The sequence below is a fragment of the Polypterus senegalus genome, chromosome 2 (genome assembly GCF_016835505.1).
Source record: "Polypterus senegalus isolate Bchr_013 chromosome 2, ASM1683550v1, whole genome shotgun sequence".
Classification (NCBI taxonomy): domain Eukaryota; kingdom Metazoa; phylum Chordata; class Cladistia; order Polypteriformes; family Polypteridae; genus Polypterus; species Polypterus senegalus.
The window spans coordinates 197,697,735-197,720,234 of NC_053155.1; the positions used below are offsets into that span (position 1 = coordinate 197,697,735).

The 22,500-nt window shown below is 37.7% G+C and overlaps 1 protein-coding gene across 7 annotated transcripts in view; it reads left to right on the forward strand.

The window, feature by feature from the left end:
• Positions 1 to 22,500, forward strand: part of kdm6a (lysine (K)-specific demethylase 6A) — a 548,877-nt gene that overhangs the window by 357,198 nt on the left and 169,179 nt on the right. For 4 of the 7 annotated variants that reach the window (XM_039745157.1, XM_039745151.1, XM_039745155.1 and 1 more), the window contains 2 exons: positions 1,035 to 1,067; positions 17,457 to 17,550. In XM_039745157.1, coding sequence (XP_039601091.1) covers positions 1,035 to 1,067; positions 17,457 to 17,550 — 127 coding nt within the window. The remainder of the gene's footprint in view (positions 1 to 1,034; positions 1,068 to 17,456; positions 17,551 to 22,500) is intronic. The other 3 variants (XM_039745152.1, XM_039745154.1, XM_039745156.1) reach the window with 1 other exon arrangement.

Consider the following 22,500-nt stretch of genomic DNA (forward strand, 5'->3'; position numbering starts at 1 on the left):
GAAAGGTGATATAACACAGTGGTAAACATGCCTCTGTCCTAGCGTTTTTGGAATGTGTTGCAAGAATCAAATTCAAAATGAGTGAAGATTTGCAAAACAACAATAAAGTGTATCAGTCTGAACATTCGATATCCTGTCTTTGTAGTGTATTCAATTGAATATAGTTTGAAAAGGATTTGCAAATCATTGTATTCTGTTTTTATTTACATTTTACAAAACGTCCCAACTTCATTGGAATTGTGTGTGTGTGTATTTATTTATTTATTCATTCATTCCCCCCATGCACTTCTTTCAGGAGCAGCACTACTTCCCAAAGATAATTGTTGCAACTATAAATGCTATGGCATTAGCCTTTATTTGTTTTCTTTGCATTGGAACAAAACAAAAGGAAAAAAAAAAGTTAAATCTGATGTTATTTCACTCGGAACTCCAGATAGTGACTGGAAAACAATTATTGGCATCCTCAACTTAATATTTGGTAGCACACTTTTGAAAATAGCAACTGAAATCAATTGCGTCCTGTAATCACGAATATGTTTCTTGCATCTTTCATCTGGAATTTTAGACCATTCTTCTTTTTCTAACTGCTTCACTTCTCTCAGATTTGAAGTGTGCCTTCTCCCAGCTGCTGTTTTTGAGAACTCTACTCAGATGTTCTGTGGGATTTAGATTTGACTCATTGCAGTCCACTTCAGAACCTTTCATTATTTTGTCTTAAACCATTTTTTGGTGCTTTTGAAGTATGCTTTCCATAATTGTCCTGCTGGAAGACCTATCATCTGCGATATAGACCCAGCTTTCTGGCACTGGCCCTACCTTGCGCCTCAGAAATCTTTGGTACTCTTCAGATTTCATGATACCATGCAGAAAGTCAAGCCATCCAATTCCAAAAGCAGCAAAGCAACCCCAAAATATTTGTGAGCCTCCACCATGTTTGATCGTAGGGACTTTTTTTTAATGCCTCATTTCATTTTCTGTAAATAATATAATGATACTTTACCAAAAAGATCTATTTTGGTCTCATTTGTCCACAGGATGTTCTCCCAGAAGGATATTGGCTTCTTCAGGTAAGTTTGGGAAACTCCAGTCTGACTTTGTCTCTGTGTTAGCAGTAGTGTCCCATTTCATTCAGATAGTGATGAATGGTCCGAGCTGACAGTGTTGTACTCTGTATTTGCAGGTCAGCTTGAATTTGTTTGTAATTTAATTGAGGTTCTTCCACTATTTGAACAATTCTTTGTTGTAGTCGTCCAGCAGTTTTTCTCTTCCGTCCATGTCCATCGAGGTTAGTTGCCATGGACTGTAAACTTCGTAATGACATTGTGCACAATGGACACAAAAACATTAAGATATTTGGAGATGCATTTGTAGCCTTGAGATTGTTATGCCTTTCCACAATGTTGGTTCTCAAATCCTCTGTCAATTTATTTTGCCCTTTCTCTGCTACATGCTCAGTGTGGTACACAAAGATTGAGTCGTGTTTTCTCCACTTTAGCTGATTGTAAATGTGATTTTTATATTGCCAACATCTGTTACTTGGCACAGATGAGTTTCAGTACAAATTAAAGGAGCATCACATAATTGAAATCCAGTTATTTTTTACATCTTTGAAAAGATACTATTACAGTTAATTTCTGTGTAAAATATCGGATTTGACTTTTTTCTTTTCCTTTTTCAAAGCAAACAAACGAAATAAACACATGAATGCCTAAATATTTGTAATTCCATCATTTTTCCGGTGGTGCATTTTCTGAAAGGAGTGCAAGGGTAGTAATATTTTTTTGTCCAGAAAATGAAATGGAGATTTCTCACTCAACCTACATTTAACTTTGCTTCCATTGAGAGGTTGCCTTATTGAGTGTTTTAAACCCCCTTAGCATTGCATTTTATTCCAAAAAAGTATGTAAAAAGCATTAAATTTTTTTCATGAAAAATGACAGCTTTATTTAATCTCAAAAGGATACTAATGATACAAATAATAATGATGAATAAAAATAATATGAAATGAACAAGAATAATAAAAATAATTGTGAGTGTGCTCTCCTTGACCTTCTCGTATACTGAGATAGAGGAAAAGGTCATGAGAACCACTTCCAGTTGCACAGTGTTTCTCAAATATCATATCTCTTTGTTTCTCATCATAAATGATTGTGTATCGATATTATCAATACGTTCTCTATTTATAATTAGACTTTATATTAAAATGATATTGTCTTACTTTTTTATGATTACATATGCATTACCAAGATTACGTTCAAAGAAAAGAGTTATAGTCACCTAAAACATAGAAAAAGAGTAAGTATTATATGAAATTTGTTTTAATCAATTGCTATAGGTTAAAGTGCATTTAGCTACATTTAATTATGGAAATGATGGCGGAATAAAAAAAAAAATCATAAAATTAAATGCATTACTAGGAACATGATGGGGACGTTGCATCTTATTGCTCCCTTTACACCTTTATATTTACATGGAAATATAAGCACATTTGTTCTGTTATATTTGTACCTTTTGTGAAAGTGTTTCTTTGATATTTGGAATTCAGGCTTCACACATTATACACTTCATGTCTGCATTTTGTCAATTTATTACTAAAACATGAAAAATGTTTCTGTTTTAACAATGTGTTTACTGTGCATAGATCATTGTAGACACGGAACACATATGAAATGCAAGTGTTCCAAATAACGATACAGTGGAACCTCGGTTTACAAACGTCCCGGTACGCGTTCAACTCGGTTTACGACCAAAAAGTTCGCCAAACTTTTGCCTCAGTTCATGACCACACACTCGGTATACAAACAAGCCAGTTTCCCTTTCAGTTTGTACATGTTCAGTCTCTACCTGTGCATTTCCTGTGCAGCGAACAAGAGAGAGAGCGAGAGAGAGCGCGACACACAGACACGCACACACACAGGCAGCGAGGCAGCGCAAGAGAGGCACACACAGGCAGCGAGAGAGAGGCGCGCGCGCACACACACACAGGCGCCGCAGAAAGACGCATGTGCGCACACACACAGGCAGTGCAAGAGAGACACACACAGAGGTAAGATTGCGACACACACACACACACAGAGGCAGCCCGAGATGCAGACACACAGGCAGCGCGAGAGAGAGCTGGACGCATTAAGGTAGGAAGGCAGTTAAAGAATGCACTGGGCTTGATTTTGTTTTCACTTCTGTTTCCAGTGATCTGTTCGTAGCGTGCATTGTTGCAATGTTATTTTTCTTGGTGGTTTATTAAATTACGGATTTTTTCAAATGTTAATTTTTTTCCCTGTGCTTAAAACTCATTAAAAAAGTGCTTTTAGCCAGCTGTTGGTAGCGCTATAGTGCAAACTATTGCAGTGTTAGTTTTCTCTGTTGTTCAAGGTTTTCTCAGTGTTATTCAATGTTTTTACATTTAGTTTACTATTATGCTTTGCATTCTATGGTTTAATTAACTATATTTGTGCTTAAAAACGTAAAAAATATATATATTTACTTACAGTTCATATGGTCTGGAATGGATTAATTGTATTTACATGCAGTCCTATGGGGGAAGTTGTTTCGGTTCCCGACCAAATCAGTTTACGACCAGAGTTTTGGAACAAATTATGGTCATGAACCGAGGTCCTACTGTATAGTATTTATAAAAGGTGTCATTTTGCTTGACTTCTCACTTTATACAACTCTAAGCAACTGACACGCAGTTAAACAGACTTGAGCTGAGAAAACTGGGTGGGGTGGGATGTGATAGTAGGCTGTTTGCTGCTTATCAACACATTTAAAGGACAAAAGACGCTGAGAAGCATTTTAAGGTGGGATGGGTCTACGAGTTTTTTCGTAGGCTCTGGTAATTCTAGTGATAAAAAAAAATTAACAGCACTGTCTGAAAAGCACTATAATTAATCAAACATCAGAGTCCACACACATTAAAGGGGCCTGTTTGTTTTAATATAATCCGGTGCCATCCACTTTATAAAATACCTACATTATCTAGCAAATTTATTATTAAAAATAAATATTTCTTCTTATATAATGTGATTCACTAACTTATTAGTCAAATTGATTTCCCTTATTGAACATTTTAAACTAATATTGAATTAGTCAGAGTTAAAGATACAGCATGAATATTCATGTCTTTCTGTAATTCTACAAGTTACACATATAGTTGCTCATGTGTAATTGTTACGTTAATCAGTCTCAAATGTGTCCTCACACTTACTCATCAGATAAAAAAAAATAAGCGTTTCAAAACAAGGATCTAGTGCTGAGGCTTGTGGACAGTAGCGCTGGTTGAAAGGAACATAAAAGACAAACGGCCACCATGACTGACAACTCTGCTAAAATGATCTTTTCAGTACAGCTTATAGAGCTATTTTGTGCACAAGATTACTTGGGTGTCTCATTGCTCTGAAATTTCCAACAGTTTCCCGCATTCTCAACTAGGTAAAGCATTGCAGACATTTTCCACTGTAACAATACAGTACAGTTACTATAGCCACGTGCTAAAAGAGAAGCCATGTTTATTGCACTTGCCAATACACAAACTTCTGACTGATGTGATCACGCCAAGAAATGGTGCACTGGAGGTGCTAGAAAGGTTTTTGGGACAATGGCCAGAATCTCAGCAGTTCTGCGTGCTAGTATAGGCAGCGAGGTTGCTCCCAGTGTGACTGGCATGTAGCTAGCTTGTCCTCGACACATCCACCACAGGATGTCGAGCTGTTGCAAGTTAGGGCTATCTCTCCACTGACCAGAGAGATGTGGAGATGCTCTACGTAAGAGCTTCATAAAGCCTAGGTACAATGACTTCACTCATTTGCTTTCCTGGTTGTATAGTATACAGCGATTTCAAAACCTGTATCATTTGTTGAAAGCCTTTACAGATAAAAATGGCTATAAATTATTTTTGGGCATGAGACAAATTAAGCATGGAGTTAATCCCTGTGTCCACTCTAGATTGTTTAGGCTGTACTCTTTTTTGATATCAACAGAGTCAACTTTTCTAGGTGACATCAGGATAAGTGATTTCTCAAATCTGTTGTGTTACCACAGTACTTCTGAGTTGCATGGGTTACATATGGTTTTGCTTTTATCCAGATTTGCTTTACTGACGCACTGTTTAAATACGTAGTAAGTCCACACATCTGATTTAAGTGTCGAAGATGCAGATTTCAGATAAGGAGGACACACCACTTTATACAAAGTAGTAAAGTTTTTTTTTTTGTTTTTTTTAATAGAGAGCCTTAACAGGCGCATTAGTGACATCTACTGGATCAGACGTCAAAAACTAAGATAAGCAAAAATCTATATATAGCAACACAGCAGGATAGATACACACTAGATTGATCTTAAGACTTGAAGAATCAATATTGAATCGTTTAAACGAAAAGTAACAATTAATTGGAAAGTCCAATTTTTTTTTTTTTTAAATATAAAAAGTCTGGCTTAGATGTTGGAGGTGTGCTCTGAATTCCAAGTGTGCAAAAGCACTGCATTGCAATTGCAGATAACTTTGCATATGTTTTTTTTTTTTGAGCTGACTGAAATAATGGGAGCACTGACAAACTGTCAACAGTTTTATAATCGGGTTGTCATACCGCTTGTCCTTTACTTGCGTATTCCATGGAAATATGAAAGCATGGCAGTATTTTTTATTTATGTATTTATTCAGAAAAATCTTTTTTAATTCATTTATTTTTTATGTGCCCATTACTAATAAGTATTGAAGTAGTCTTTGGGAGAGCACGTGAAGAGTTTTTTGTTTTTTTTTTAATTCCTTAATTTTAATTGAAAAAGTACACCAAAATATAAAGTGAAGATATGTGCAAGGAATATATGCTATGTGACAAGAAATTATTTTTCAATCAAGCTGTATTAGGCTATATGTGGCTTTTAAGGGTAGGACAGAAGGGATGTGTTATCCAAATGCTGAGCTGATTAGCCATTTCTGAGAACAAAATAATTAAGATGTCACTTGGCAGTTTTACCACTGAAAATTTGTGTGGCTGTTATAGTGTTAATGCATCTATTTTAAATTGGCACTTAAGTGGCTTTAAGAAGTTGGTGGTGTGACAGCAACATTATATTCTACCTCTGGATGCATCTTTGAGGTGGTTTTTTGATCTTTAAGTCCAGCAAGGTGAATTAGAAGTAATTAAGCAATACACAGTTGAAGGATGTTTAACCTTCAGAATTTCACAGGCCTGTCGATTTGACTAGACACGCCTACTAGGAGGCACCCTGTATTTAACACTAGAGTCCCTGAAGCCTACGAAAAAACTCAATCCTAGGCAACCTTAAATTTCTTCGCACTTCTACTCATCAGCATCTTTTCTTTTGTAAAGGTGTTGAGCAGCACAAGCAGCCTGCAATCCCATCCCCCCCACTGACGGAGCTGAGTTCATCACACAATTCTCAGAGAGCAAGTGCATTTATCTGGGTATGAGATGCCTATAGTTGTGTAGGGTAAATAATATATTGTTATTTGGAATACATATATTTCATGTGTGTCCCTGTTTACAATGATCTGTGTAAGTGTAGGACAAAAGGAATTGCGAGGCAAGAAATGCTAAACACATATCTAAAAGGGAAACTTTTTCCATGTGAAAATATGTCTGTAATTGCACAACTGAAGCTCTAAAAATGACCCAGCAGCTTCTTCATGGAGCAATAAACATATCTCTGATGTCACTATAAATTGTTGGAGGTATCCAGACTGGAGGTTTAGGGGAGTCTTGAGACGTGTGTCTTTGCACACTGTGATATGTGATTCCTTTTGGAGAAAGTTGGGTACTCTACTCAGTAGTTATATGTATGGACTTACAGTTAAAAAAAGTTTTTGTCAAAATGACATTTTGGAGAACCAATTGAGCCCTGAATTGAGGTGCTCCTATTTGCAGGGTTGTCAGGTAAAAGCAGCTTGCTTTTTAGCTCTGCCTCGTCCTCTGTGGTTTTTTTTTTGGTTTTTTTTGGTTTTTTTTTTGTGCATGTTTTAGAGAACAGGAAAAAGGCTTGCATTACCACAGAGTAAATGGATCATCAGAAAAAGGATGTGAATTACTATATGGTAAAACGATCATCATTCATTTGCACAGAGAGTCTGATAAAATATGGAAAGACCGATATGGTACACCGTTTTATTGAAAAAGCTTATATTACTGAGCAAGAAGTGCCGTTTTGATGGTGATGAGGATGCTAACAGTTTGTTTGGGAATGAATGAATAAATCAGGGCTGTGGAGTCGGTAGATAAATGCTCCAACTTCTCAGTTTCTAAATCTTCCGACTCCGACTCCTCTGTATGTATATAATATGCTAATGTATTTTCTACATCCATTGAAGGAAAGGAAGGCAACATACATGTCATTTCACCACAGAACTACTGGCTAGGAAGCCAACCCTCTACTATAATGCCAGATTAAAGACAAACACAATGAAAACAAGGTTTTGTTTATTTATTTTTTTTTTAAACAAGTGTCTGGATAGTAATAGCAGGCATAAAAATCAGGAACAGGAAATGTATTGGTTCAATAATACAAACCACATTCTTTGGTAGTTTTAACTTTTAAAACAAAAAAAAAGCTTAACTATATGAACTAAAAACAATATCTGGAAAACCCATATTAAGCTTGGAATACAGTTATAGTTAAAGGAAAGGAAATAAATATGGCAGCCTCCATATTCCTCTGACCTCGGGTTCCCTTTAAATGCAATCTAAAATCAGTGTAGAGTTCTAAGAAACAGAATTGCTTCAGCCAGATTGTCTTTCATAGAGGCTCTTAAATCTGATCTGATTATTTTCAGAGCTGAAAATAATCTTTCAACACTGACTTGGGTGGGTGGCATTGCCGTCACAATTCTAGCCGCATCACCAATGATCTCTGGATACACAAGGATGGCTTCTTCAACACTAAGTTTTGATGAGCGATCATACTTTTCAACTTCCTTTAGTTCTTTAAAAAACTCCTGCCGGACGGGCAGATCCAGCTTGCTGAAAATCTCGACCACCGCCCCCATCCAAAGTAATGTGATGCCTCTGTCTGCTGCAGTGGCTGTCTCCTCTGTCAGCCAGCCGAAAGTTTAGTGCATTGTGTCACTCACCGGCCAGCTGATCAGCAGAACGAGCCTCTGCTGGAGACAGGTAGGGAGATCTGTGTTCTCAGCTCCTTCAGCCCCCCTCACTAGCGCATAGCGAAGGGGAGCCGACGGAGCTGAGAACACACCAGATGATTTTTCAGGCGTTTGACGCATGATGACTCTTTGAACGGCTGAAAAATCGGCAGTGCATCTGTAAATGTATGGGGGGCTTTAGGCTAGGTTCACAGTTCCCTGGAACAGTGGAACACTACACAATGGAAAGCGGTGCAGCACCTTACCTGTGCATTACATCCCATATAGTGACGCATACAGTCAATGAAAAGCATGCTTCATGGTTACTTGACATGTTCGTTTTGTGGTAACATTATGCACTGCATGCATTGGGCTTTATTCTTACAGCAGAGAAGTAGTTCATTATGACTGTTTGTGAATTGGGACATTTCAACTTACTTTTTTAATTCCCATTTAAATTTAGTAGGAGTCGGAGTCGGTTAACTTTTTTCCGACTCCGACTCCAGGTACCCAAAATTGTCCCCGACTCCGACTCCACAGCCCTGGAATAAATAACTGTCTTTTCAAGAAGATGTTGGTCTATTTGGAGATGAGAAAACACCTAAAATATTTTGTTTGCATTTAATTATACATATGCATCCATATTTTTATTAATACTATACATGAGTGCCATTTAGGGGACACTTTGCTAGAGTGAAGAATGATGTACAGGGAGCTATAAAATATATTTTATACTACAAACCAGTAGTTTAAAACAATATAGTATTCACATGAGAGGGGTTGATTTTTCTGATAAACTTTAACATTAACCCCAGCTCCCACATAATTCTAAAATAGTATTTCAAATTATTTGTACATTTTAATGGCATTGCTTAAATTATTATTTTTATATTATTTACAATTTGAATTCTCTGCAGAATCTTCACACTCAGGCACTGTACGTTCATATGTTTTGTTGGCATGTCAGCCATCAGTGGTCTCAGTACAAAGGCTACATCTGGGAGAAGGAAATGTATGAACTGCAGTAAGGAAACTCCTTGGCATTGCAAGGAATGTAATGTGCCACTTTGTCTGATTCTGCACAAGAACTGTTTTGAACAGTGGAACATGTGTATAATTTTCTGATTTTGTGATACTAGAAATAAATGTGTGCTATTCATTGTAATTTATGTTAAATAAAATAAGTTGCAAGATATTGAAAAAAAATATTGAAGGCAAATCTTTGCAGTTTTATTTTCCTGAAACTTTGGGATCTGTCAGTGTTGTGCATTTCTTCAATGGAGAACTGAATAGTTTAAAGATGTTTGACCAATTTCTGGACATTTATACCACATTTTAGTTAGGACCATGTTTACATGGTAGTCTACTAGTCATTTTTGAAAATTGGTACTTTTGCTGAAAAAACTGCATGCAATACCTGGGATAAAATTCATTAAATAAACAGGCGGACTTGACAAATCCTGCCAATCAATAAAAAAAAGGCTTAATTTGCTGCTGTGATTCACTTTTTTGGTCACGCTGATTGTCATCTGTTTAGTTGGAGAATCATTTCATTTACTGAATTAAACTGATCTCAGCAGCTGTTTTTGCAGTGTCTGTAGATTCACTTATAACCTGTTTCTCATAACTGTTTTATAGGAATATTTTGTACTAACTGTTTTTGTCTTCTTTTTGAGCATTATTGACTTGCCTAAGTATCTGCAACACTGCAACAAGTACACATGTCATAAATGTTGGAAGGGTGTGTGGGAATTGTTAATATTTCAATGTGATTTTTATATAGCACGGATCGGAAATCAGCAGTTCTTAGCATTGCACCACGCAAGCTATCGTTATCAACCGCCTACTGTAACTTGCTTTATTTTTTCTTCACTTATAGTCTAGAATAAAAGTGCACTTGTTTTGTTATACTTGTACACCAACATATGTTCCTGTGTTTGAGCGACACGGGTATACTCAAAAAAATAGACGTGTAATGCCACGAAAAGTTCACACAGGCACTGCAGTTCGTAAGCATTGGTACGAGAATGCAGTCACAAGTACTCTACTGAACTACAGCGCATCTTTATGTGACAACAGCAGTTTCAGATTGGGGGGGGTATGGAAGGATCTTGAACACGACTGAGAGAATGAAAAGTGAATAAAAAAAAAAAAAAACTAACCTTTACAAGTATCATAAATTACACTGGCTGTTACATACTGAAATCAAATGTATTTTTTTTATTTTAAAATAGTAAGAATAAGAGCAGTTTACCTCTCAAGAGAGAATCGTGCGTGATCGAACTCATGACCTTTTGATTACTAGTCAGCAGCTGATACCATTACACTACCATGGCAGTTGTGATAAGTGCATGTCAATGCGGCATGCTAAGGCGGCTTTTTTTTTCTGCAGTTATATTTTTAAATAAAAGCATACTTGTTCTGTTATATTTGTACCTTTTGTGAAACTGCTAATTTGATATTTGAACTTCAGGCTTCATACATTATATAGTTTATGCCTACATTTTGTCATTTACTACTACAATATGAAAAAACGTGAAATATGTGTATTCCAAATAATGATCTATTATTTCCACTCTAAAACTCCACTTCACTCCCAGATAATCAATCAAGGCATGAGCTGGGAGAAGTTTGTGCACGTTCTAAGTCGGTGGGGGGATGGAATAGCCGGCTACTTGCAAGTTTTCTTTATCAGCTCATTTAGATTAACAAAAGACGCTGGCGGAGAGGTGAGAACGGTTTTAAGAAGCGATTTAAGGTGGGACGGAGTTTTTTCGTAGGCTCTGGTAATTCTAGTGTTAATGTATCTACAATATAGTTCTAATATGGAAGTGCAGGTGTCTTGTCATTGATGTATCTGCAATTTATCATATGACTGTTTAAGATAAGAATTAAATACCTGCATTTCCTTATTGCATTTTCAAAATGTACATCAGAGAGCGCTGTTGTTGTACATGTTGAACATAACCAAGTGACTGCACTCATAGGGCTGGTTTATACTTAACATTCAGAACGCGTATGCGCACGTATCATGGCTGCTATGCATTCTCAGCATCCATTTAACATGTCCTCTGAGCATGCCCTTAGAAATTAATGCGACGCTTGCGCAAGTTGCAGTACCATTAAAAAAAGTTTGGGGGCACAGTGTGATAAAGTCGGAACTTGATATCAGAGTCTCTGTTTACTATTTACATGTGACAGAAAGCTACTTTGCGGATTGTACAGGATTGATGTGCGTGCATCAATGTTAGATGAATGGTTAGATGTGGTGAAGCAAAATGCCGACATGCATATGCATTTTTGGTGCTTTTATATTCAAGCGTCGCATATTCCCCATCGTAATGACATGATACATTTTAAAGGTCTCACATACCATCTTTTTTTTTTTTTGCACCTTCATGACAGCATCAGAATGTATGGTGGCGTATTTGAGCCAACAGAGGGGGGAAAAAAGTTAAGAACACAGTGAAAAGTTGTATTTTATGTTTAAATTGTAAATTTTGGCTTAAATTTTAAAATGTCCACTTCAATCTTGTAGCTTATTTTATCATTGAAGTAGACTGTCGTAAACATATAATGTTAAAACCAACCCATTTGTTAATCGCTGTGTGCTTCTGGGGCTTCCACCTGCAGCAGCGGCAAGCAGCAGTCGCCGCACAGAACACATTCAATTTATGATATTCCAGCTCTCTGCACATTTAGAATCCTTAGATTTACACTTGATATTACTTTTATGATGAAATGCATTAAACTATGTATATTACATTTTACAGGTATATCGTTAAATTATTAATAATTACACATGTGGGTCCAACATGATGGCAGGCCAGTAGTGCTGCTGTCTCATAGGGAGTCATGTTCCTTGTGTTTCCTGTCTGGAGTTTGTATGTTTTTCCTGGTGGGTTTCCACAGTGTGCTCCGGTGTCCATCCAAAGATTTGGAGATCTGGTAACGCTAGTGTATGTAAGTGTTGGTATTCACCTTGCGATGAGCTGATGCCCCGTCCAGGGATTGTTCCTGCCACGTGCCCAATGCTAGCTGGAATGGGCGTTTAATGGGTGTTACTGTAACACAGCGAAGCCAAACCTGTTCTCACAGCAGTATCTTACACTGCCACCTGGTGGAATCTTCCCGATTTATGTAACGTATGTGTGCAAGATTCAGGCACATTTCAATAAGTTAGAATAACATTGAAATGTTAATTTATTTCAGTAATTCTATTTAAACACTGAAACACATATATAGCTTCATTACACACAGAGAGATATATTTCAAGCATTTATTTCTTTTCATTTTGCTGATTATGGCCTACAGGTAATGAAAACTCAAAATTCAGTATCTCAGTGAATTAGAATATTGCATAAGACCAAAAAAAAGATTTTTAATACATAATTGTTGGCCTCCTGAAAAGTATGTCCATGTATGCACTCAATACTTGGTCAGTGCACCTTTTGCATAAATTACTGCATCAATGTGGGGTGGCATGGAGACGATCAGCCTGTGGCACTGTTGAGGTGTTGTGGAAGCCCAGGATGCTTTGATGGCAGGTTTTCAGCTCGTCTGCATTGTTGGGTCTGGTGTCTCTCATCTTCCACTTGACAATACTCCATAGATTCTCTATGGGGTTTAGGTCAGACGAGTTTGCTGGGTAATCAAGCACAGTGATACCATGGTCATTAAACCAGATATTGATACTTTTGGCAGTGTGGGCAGGTGCCATGTACTGCTGGAAAATGAAATTAGCATCTGCATAAAGCTTGTCAGCAGAGGAAAGCATGAAGTGCTATAAAATTTCCTAATAGAGAGCTGCGCTAACTTTGGACTTGATAAAACACAGTGCACCAACACCAGCAGACATGTTTCCCCAAATCGTCACTAACTGTGGAAACTTCACACTGGATCTCAAGCAACTTGGATTCTGTGCTTCTCCAGTCTTCCTCCAGACTCTGGGACCTTAACCCAGGTAAGACGCTTCTGATGTTGTCTCTGGTTCAGGAGTGGCCTGACACAAGGAATGCGACAGTTGTAGCCCATGTCCTGGATACATCTGTGTGTGGTGGCTCTTGAAGCACTGACTCCAGCAGCAGTCTGCGGTTATCCCTGTTGCTTATGCACCTTTTTCTGCCACATTTTTTCCTTACACTCAACTTTCCATTTATATGCTTGGATACAGCACTCTGTGAACAGCTAGCTAGCTTTAGCAATGACCTTTTATGGCTTACCCTACATGTGGAGGGTGTCCGTGACTGTCTTCTGGACAACTGTCAAGTCAGCAGCCTTCCCCATGATTGTGTGGCCTAGTGAACCAGACTGAGAGACCATTTAAAGGCTCAGGACACCTTTGCAGGTGTTTTGGGGTAATTAGCTGAGTGGAGTGTGACACCAGGAGTGTACAATATTGAACTTTTTCACAATGTTTTGATTTTCTGAGATACTGAATTTTGAGTTTTAATGTTCAAGTATAGGGGTGTTCATATGTGCACAGCACCAGGACACCATAGGCCTCAGTTCAATGATCGACTTTGTGGTTGTGTCGTTGGACTTGCGGCCACATGTCTTGGACACTCGGGTGAAGAGAGGGGTGGAGCTGTCAACTGATCACCACCTGGTGGTGAGTTGGCTTCGATGGTGGGGGTGGATGCCGGTCAGGTCCGGTAGGCCCAAACGTGTTGTGTGGGTCTGTTGGGAACGTCTGGCAGAGTCCCCTGTCAGAAGTAGCTTCAACTCCCACCTCCAGCAGAACTTTGACCACGTCTCAACGGAGGTGGGGGACATTGAGTCCGAATGAGCAATGTTCCGTGCCTCTATTGTTGAGGTAGCTGACCGGAGCTCTGGGTGTAAGGTGGTCGATGCCTGTCGTGGCAGCAATCCCTAAACCTGTTGGTGGACACTGGCGGTCAGGGATGCCGTCAAGCTGAAGAAAGGGTCCTACCGGACCCTTTTGTCGTGTGGGACTCTGGAGGCAGCTAATAGGTTCCAACAGGCCAAGCGGAATGCGGCTTCGGTGGTTGCTGTGGTGAAAACTCGGGCATGGGAGCAGTTTGGGGAGGCCATGGAGAACGACTTTCGGACGGCTTCGAAGAGATTCTTGGCCACCGTCCGGCGTCTCAGGAGGGGGAAGCAGTGCAGTTTCAACACCGTATATGGTGGGAATAGTGCGCTGCTAACCTCGACTTCGGGACGTTGTGGGTTGGTGGGGGGAGCACTTCGAAGACCTCTTCAATCCCACCAACATGCCTTCCAATGAGGAAGCAGAGCTTTGGAACTTGGAGGTGGACTCCCCCATCTCTGGGACTGGACACAAGGGTGACTGAAGGGTGTGTTCCAACTACAGAGGGATCACACTCCTCAGCCTCCCTGGAAAAGTCTATTCGGAGGTTCTGGAGAGGAGGGTCTGTCGGATAGTCAAACCTCGGATTCTGGAGGAACAGTGTGGTTTTCGTCCTGGTCGCAGAACAGTGGACCAGCTCTACACCCTTAGCAGGGTCCTGGAGGGTGCATGGGAGTTTTCCCAGCCAGTCTACATGTGTTTTGTGGACTTGGAAAAGGCGTTCAACTATGTCCCTTGGGGAATCCTGTGGGGGGTGCTCCGGGAGTATGGGGTACCGGACCCCCTGATAAGGGCTGTTCGGTCCCTGTCCATCCGATGTCAGAGCTTGATCCACATTGCCAGCAGTAAGTCAAACCTGTTTCCAGTCAGAGTTGAACTCCGCCAGTGCTGCCCTTTGTCACCGATTCTGTTCATAACTTTTATGGACAGAATTTCTAGACACAGCCAGGGTATTGAGGGGGTCCTGTTTGATGGACTCAGGATTGGGTCACTGCTTTTTGCATGTTGTCCTGTTTGCTTCTTCAGGCCGTGATCTTCAGCTCTCTCTGAATCGGTTTGCAGCTGGTGTGAAGCAGCTGGGATGGGAATCGGCACCTCCAAATCTGAGACCATGGTCCTCAGCCGAAAAAGGGTAGAGTGCCCTCTAAGGGTTGGAGGCAAGATCCTGCCCCAAGTGGAGGAGTTCAAGTATCTCGGGGTCTTGTTCACGAGTGAGGGAAGAAAGGAGCGTGAGATCGACAGGCGGATCTGTGCATTGTCCGCAGTGATGCGGGCTCTGCATCGGTCTGTCGTGGTGAAAAAGGAGCTGAGCCGTAAGGCAAAGCTCTCAATTTACCAGTCGATCTATGTTCCTACCCTCACCTATGGTCATGAGCTATGGGTAGTGACCGAAAGAACGAGATCGCGAATACAATCGGCTGAAATGAGTTTCCTCCGCAGGGTGTCTGGGCTTTCCCTTAAAGATAGGGTGAAAAGCTCAGTCATCCGGGAGGAGCTCCGAGTAGAGCCGCTGCTCCTCCGCATCAATAGGAGTCAATTGAGGTGGCTCGGGCATCTGATCAGGATGCCTCCTGGGCGCCTCCCTGGTGAGGTGTTCCGGGCACGTCAAACTGGGAGGATGCCCGGGGGAAGACCCAGGACACGCTGGAGGGACTATGTCTCCGGCTGGCCTGGGAACGACTCGGGATTCTCCCGGAAGAGCTAGAAGAAGTGGCCGGGGAGAGGGAAGTCTGGGCCCCTCTGCTGAAGCTGCTGTCCCCGTGACCCGACCTCGGATAAGCGGGAGAAGATGGATGGGTTTTCATTAACTATAGGCCATAATCCGCAAAATGAAAAGAAATAAACACTTTATATATCACTCTGTGTGTAATGAATCTATATAATATGAGTTTCACTTTTTGAATTGAATTATTGAATAAATTAGCTTTTCGATGATATTCTAATTTATAAACCAGACCATCGACTACTATGGAATTTTCAGCTTGAATTCTGTAATTGCAGAATATATTGACTAGTTGAAAAATTTAATTACTGATATGTTTACTACTGCTATTATTTCTCTTAATACCTTAAATTACAACACATAAAAAATTGTCATTCAGATTTTTATTAATCTCAATCTCTAGAATACCATAATTTTTCTGTAATCGGAATGAAATTCAGTCTATTACATCCTCGATTTTTGAATTATAAAAATGTAATTCTAAATACCTAAAATTAAAGTTAGCATGAAACAGTATTGAATTGGCTTGCCCGTGATTGAGTATATTTGCATTTAACATATAGAAAGAATTTAATAAATATTCTGGACAGTCTGCATGTTTAAGTGTCCCTGTTGCCTTAACACTAAAATCTCTGAAGCCTACGAAAAAACTCGTAATCCCGGGCTACCTTAAATTCCTTTGCACTTCTCTATTAGCATCTTTTGTTTTGTAAATATGTCGATCAGCAAACACACCCTGCTATCCCATCCTTCCCCCAGTGCCCCAGTGAACTCGGGCAAAAAGTTTTCCCAGCTCAAGTCTTATCTCAGTGTGAGGTGCTTAGAGTTGTATAGGGTAAATAATATATCGTTATTTGGAATGCATGCATTTTTCTTGTGTGTTCCATGTCTACCATGATATATAATTATTTACCCTATTCAGCTCCAGGCACCTCACACCGAGATAAACAAGACTTTAGCTCCTGCTTCAGAGCTACTTATCTATAGAGTATTCAGTTTGCTAATTAACAACAATATTATTCTACAGCTATATATTTCAGCCTTTGTCAGCTGCAGCTGCTGTGAAATGATTTGTGTGAAATATGTTGGCAACCAGGGACAATGTCTTTTCTTCTTCCACTGAAGGTGGTCATTTTGGTGAAATGAGCATTACATATTGCATTCAGTAGGTCTTCCTTTTGAGTGTTCACATACATTTTAAGCACTACAAGCTATATAGCCTTAAAGTCTCATGGTAATCATAAGATTGTCAATGTAAACAATAAGCCCTTTGTTTTTCAAGTTTATATTTACACCCTGGATATGTGTATTTTCAAACCATTTTCTTGAAAGGCATCATTACTCTAAACAGTGTCAGACACATGTTTGCTCTCGTTGTGATCAACTTCCTTATTTACATCTAAACGCCACTCACAACGGAGGCTGTGAACAGACATGAACATGAAATGTAGTCTTACCTCAAGAAAAATAATTCCACGAATATGTGATAAAATAATTATTTCCTATTTCTTTTCATTATCACAAGGGTGCCCCTTAAACGTAAAAGGCACATTTTCTTGAATTGAAACCTTTGCTTCTTCACAGTGTGGATGTATTTGGTAAGTTTTAAGGGGTTGTCTATCACTTTTGGTTAATTTATGGCAAGTTAATATATGCAGTGATTGTGAAGAAATGACCTATTAAAAAACTTATTCTTTAACCTTTAGGGAATATTTCAGTTTACTTACATTTTAAATCCTGTAGTATTTTAACATTCAAAATTGTAATAAACACCACACTATAGTTTTGTGTGTTATATTTTTTCACAGAAAAAGTACCATGTTGCAAAAGAAGCCTATGAACAGCTCCTACAGGCTGAAAATCTTCCTGCACATGTGAAGGCAACTACTTTGCAACAGTTAGGCAAGTATACATATATATATATATATATATATATATATATATGTTTTTTGTATTTTTTTTGTGCTTGAACTGAATACATCCTTTATTAAATTTTAAAGAGCATGCAATAAATAGTTTGATATGCATAGAACAAGTTTTTCTGTAGTTTTTGTAAAATACTTTTCATTTGTGGGTTCATATAAAAAAATAATTTTTCTTTAGATAGAAGTTTTAAAGAACAGAGGTATGTTTTGAATTAAAATTGATGTTTAATGACTTATAAAGTTAAATTCTTTATATGCTTGTGGTAGAAGGATTATAAGGTATCTTTGCATTTTAATACATGCTCTTACAGATTTACCTGATATTTGATCTCTTTTTCTTTTTTTAACATTTTCATTAAAGGCCACTCAAAGTTGGATTTGATTCAGAGAATTCAGAGTAATGCAGTATAACTCACTTCATCTTACCATAATTTGGTTGTCAGGTTTCACAAAATTGCACTAATTTAGGATTATTCTCAATTTCAACTTTCCTAATAAGTATTAATAAATAACCATGGTACAAGTATCACTCGTTTCCCTGTTAAAATGAAAGTAACATGCAGACTTTTTAAGTTTTAATCAGTGTTTCACACAAAAATCTGTTCCAGTAACTGGGGATCTCCCATGTTTTTTTATGTGGTGCAGCCTAGGAAAATGTCACTATTATGGTCACACAATGATCTGGTCTTTGCAGTTACATTTTTGTGAGTTTGTTCATTCATACATACATTTAAATCAGTTACTTAATATTTAAAATTAGTTTTTCTTAATTATCCAGATTAGCATTATGCTAAATATAAATAACATTATAATTGACCATTTTAATAACAAACAGCAATTAAATAAAATAAGTTATGAAACAAATAATACATAAACACAGGAATTTTCAATTAAAACAGTTTCTCAGAGTAAACAAGAATAAAATGAGAATTTAAATTTGACCCTTACATGTGAACAAATGTAATCTACTTGAACATATTCCTCCTATGAGTTGCAACAAAGCCATTCTGTATATTATAGCACACCAACACAAAATTTAACTGGAAATGCTAACTTGTACCTTTTAAATTATAATTTAGGAAACGTATCACATTACTGATGTTTACCAAGCTTAAAAGTCAAATCTGAAATTGCTTAAGCATATTGTAAGACTAACTTAATTGTGTTTGGCACAAAGCACTTGGAAATTATAGCTACAATGATACACAAAAACTGAGTAACAAAGCTGAATTTAGAAGAATATTCAAAAGACATTCATTCTTTATAGGAGAGCAAGTTTGGAAAACCAGGTTTACTTTTTAAACATTTTTGTTCAAACATTCTGCTAACAACATGGCACATTGAAAAGCTGAGAAAATGTAAGCCAAGTTGCAAAATTAATAATAGTGTAGTCAGACCATGCTTTTTTTTGTTACAAACATCTGCCATACTCAACATATAAAGCCACACACCCAAAGTATACTGTGAATCTGAACTCACATGTAAAATGTACCACTTATGACTTTGTACAGTTGTAGTTTCTGAACAACCTGCATGAAAAATCATACCAAGCGAACGTTCCGGTTTTGTCACTGTCTGACCATTAAGCTATAATTTAATTTAAATTGCTGCAACAGATTAATATGAAGTTAAAAAAAAATGTTGGCAGCCCTTACTTAAAATGTATGTTTAATTGAATGTTAATTTGTTCTCATCGGTTTCCATTACTTCTGCATCCATGATCCTATAATGGATAAGGCTGATTTGAGATGCATTGGGTGTGAAGGTTGTGTGCACAGACTTCAGTATTCCCTCATTATTCAATACACATTAATTATGTTTAGCCTGAACAAATCACTTGGTTTGAGTGTCTGCACAACAATTAATAAATAACTTGACAGATTTATCACTACAAGGATTTTGTCAGTAGCTATGTAATCATACAATGCACAAGAGAATAAATGGATAAAAAATGTATTCAAATAGTATAATTTTAATTTCATTTTATTTGAACCCACAATAGCATCTAAAGTAGGCATTGAATGTTACCTTTAAAGTGGCTATTAAAAAGCTTTAACAAATTAAACAGAAATAATAAATAACTTTTCTGTGTATGCAAATAAATTAATTAAATACAACTTCCCTTTTTTAAGTATGATATCCCCGAATGGTAGGGTGTCTTTCTCATCTTTTTACAATATATTAATAGGCTCATGTTCCATTTTTATCCATCACTGAGGCACTAAATAACTAACCTCTGAAGAGACCAAGTCATTTGGAGTTTAATTTTGACTGATTTAGATTGGTGGTCCATAACTATATCTAAATGATTATTCATCTCTAACAGCACATGGCATTAGAGAGCTGAATCCATTAAACCAAGTGCAGAATTGATTTCGTATCTACTTTGCTGCAAAAGAAATACAAACAAAAAGCAGTCTTCAAACATCATAGCCATATCTATTTTTCATCCAAAAATCCAATATTCATTATATTAGCGAAAAAGAAGACAGATTTCTGTTGTGTTTTATGACCAAATTTGACCGCTCAAACTGAACAGTATGACCCTTTTTTGTGCAGTTTGTCACATTTTCTCAGCTATCAGCTAGAATAATTAGGCCGCAGACCCTTTTTCCCAAATACAGTATACTTTCTATTTCTTTTAGTGACAGTGAATATTAAACAAGTTAGAAATTGTATGTATGGTGTAATGTTTTGGTGTGTTTGAGAATTGTGCAGGCACTGTAGCCCACAACGGACTTGGTTCAGTAGGTAGGTTCTATTTCAGAGTCGCCTGGGCCGAAGACTGTCACCAGGATTGGGTAAACAGCTGAAAACAGCCCTGGAAAGGACTCTTCTCCATCACAATGACTACTTGGACTCACACATGCATGTAAACTTACCCACTCACCCACCATATTCACACACCCACCCATTCACACCAAGTGCCAATTCATTTAATCATATATGTACACATACATAAAGTACATGCACACACACACACACACATGCATACTCTAGTGGTCAAGAGTTTTAGAACACGTCAATAATAAATGTATTAAAATGGTAAAAAGCAAAGCAGTAAACTGTCAGAGGATAAAATTTAAAGTTTAGGTTAGCAAAAACTGAAAAAAGGAAATTTTAGAATATTACAAAATTGGCCTTCTTCCGGAAACAACTATTAGGTTACAACCTACAGATGTTCTGCAGCAATTAAAGTAAATCAAGCCTTGCAAGTTGTATGAAGAAATTTATGCTGGTGTCCCATCATCTGCTGATGAATTAAAAACCCTCTGTCTGTCTTAAAGCAGAGTTGGAACAGACTATGTTACTATAACCTCTAAAGTACTACATGGACTATATTACACTGTAGAAAGTTGTAAATTCCAATGACAATGGCAGAAAAACAGCAATTAACAAATGAAATAAGACAATAGCATTATTACTCTTACAAACGTAAGCCATTCCATTAGAGAAATTGTGGGGAGAGAAAAAAAAAAAAAACGGTGTCGGTGAGTATGGTGTCCTACACAATCCAAAGGCAATCAGAAACTAGAAGAAATTGATAGAAAGTGATCTGGTAGACCCAAAGTCCCAACCCGTTAAGAAGACAGGTTTCTGAGGGTCACCAGCTTGTTTGAAAGCTACTTCACAGCAAGGTTATTGTAGTTTTGCCTTTTTATATTAGTTTTTATTTCTATATTTTGTCTGACCTTACTTGGAAATTCAGTTTAGTCTTAGTCTTCATCGTGTATTTTTAGTTTAGTTTTTATTTTACAAAGACATTTATATGTGTATATATATATATATATATATATATATATATATATATATATATATATAAATATAAATATTTAGTTTCAGTTTTAGTAATTATAGCATGGTTAAAGAGCTACTATGGAGTTTTTTGTTTCACAATGAGACAGAACTATACACTTAATGGATTTGAATATAATATGAAATTAATGTTAGTGGAAGCTTGCTACACTACACAACACAATTTACTATTAGGTTTTGTTTTTGTCTGATACAAAACAAGCATAATCAAAACCAGGTACTGAATATGAACAATTTTGCAGGCTTGAATCAGTGTGCAGACCCCACCTAGCTGTATTGAGGGAAACAAAGAAAAACAAGCATGTAGTATGAAGGTTAGGGGCAGTGAGACTTGAAAAGCCCACCATAAGAACAGTAAACCCATAATGAGCAGAGCAAGAGCAGGTAATAGGAGTATGGACAGGCACAAAACGACAGAGACAGCATCTGAGATTAAGAACAATATATACAGTACATTATCTAAACCTGTTTATCCAGAGCAGGATCACAGGAACCTGGAGCCTACCCAAGCATGTTTGGATTCAAGGCAGGAAAAATCCCTGGTTTGCAATATGTATGATAAGGCTGAAGTTAAGAACAAAAAGAATATAATATTTCAACTAACGGATTTAAGAGAGAGGGAGAGAGAAACATTGAAAAAATGGAGACAGATTTTTTAAAGCATAATTCTGCCAGCTTTTCACCACTTGGCAGACTCTCTTCCCCCACCTACCTGTAGTTCAGTAGAGACATTGCCAACTCAAAAATTTTACAAGGTTTGTATCGCTTCATTGTTAAACGATGTTTTTTAAGCAAAAGTGATTGGTCAGCAACAATATGCTGATCTTGTATGATGACATTGTCAGTCTCTCGATCAGTGTTGGTTTTATTTTCAAAAATCGGGAGTTTTGTCCCCTTGACTTTTTCGTGTTCTCTGATATGGGGATGGATATTTGAGGAGTAAACCACAAGACAATGATTATATTATGTTCATTAAAGAACCATTAACAACAAGTCAAATCAAATCTATACTAATAAAAGGCAAAGCCCTCACTCACTCACTCACTAATTCTCCAACTTCCCGTGTAGGTAGAAGGCTGAAATTTGGCAGGCTTATTCCTTACAGCTTACT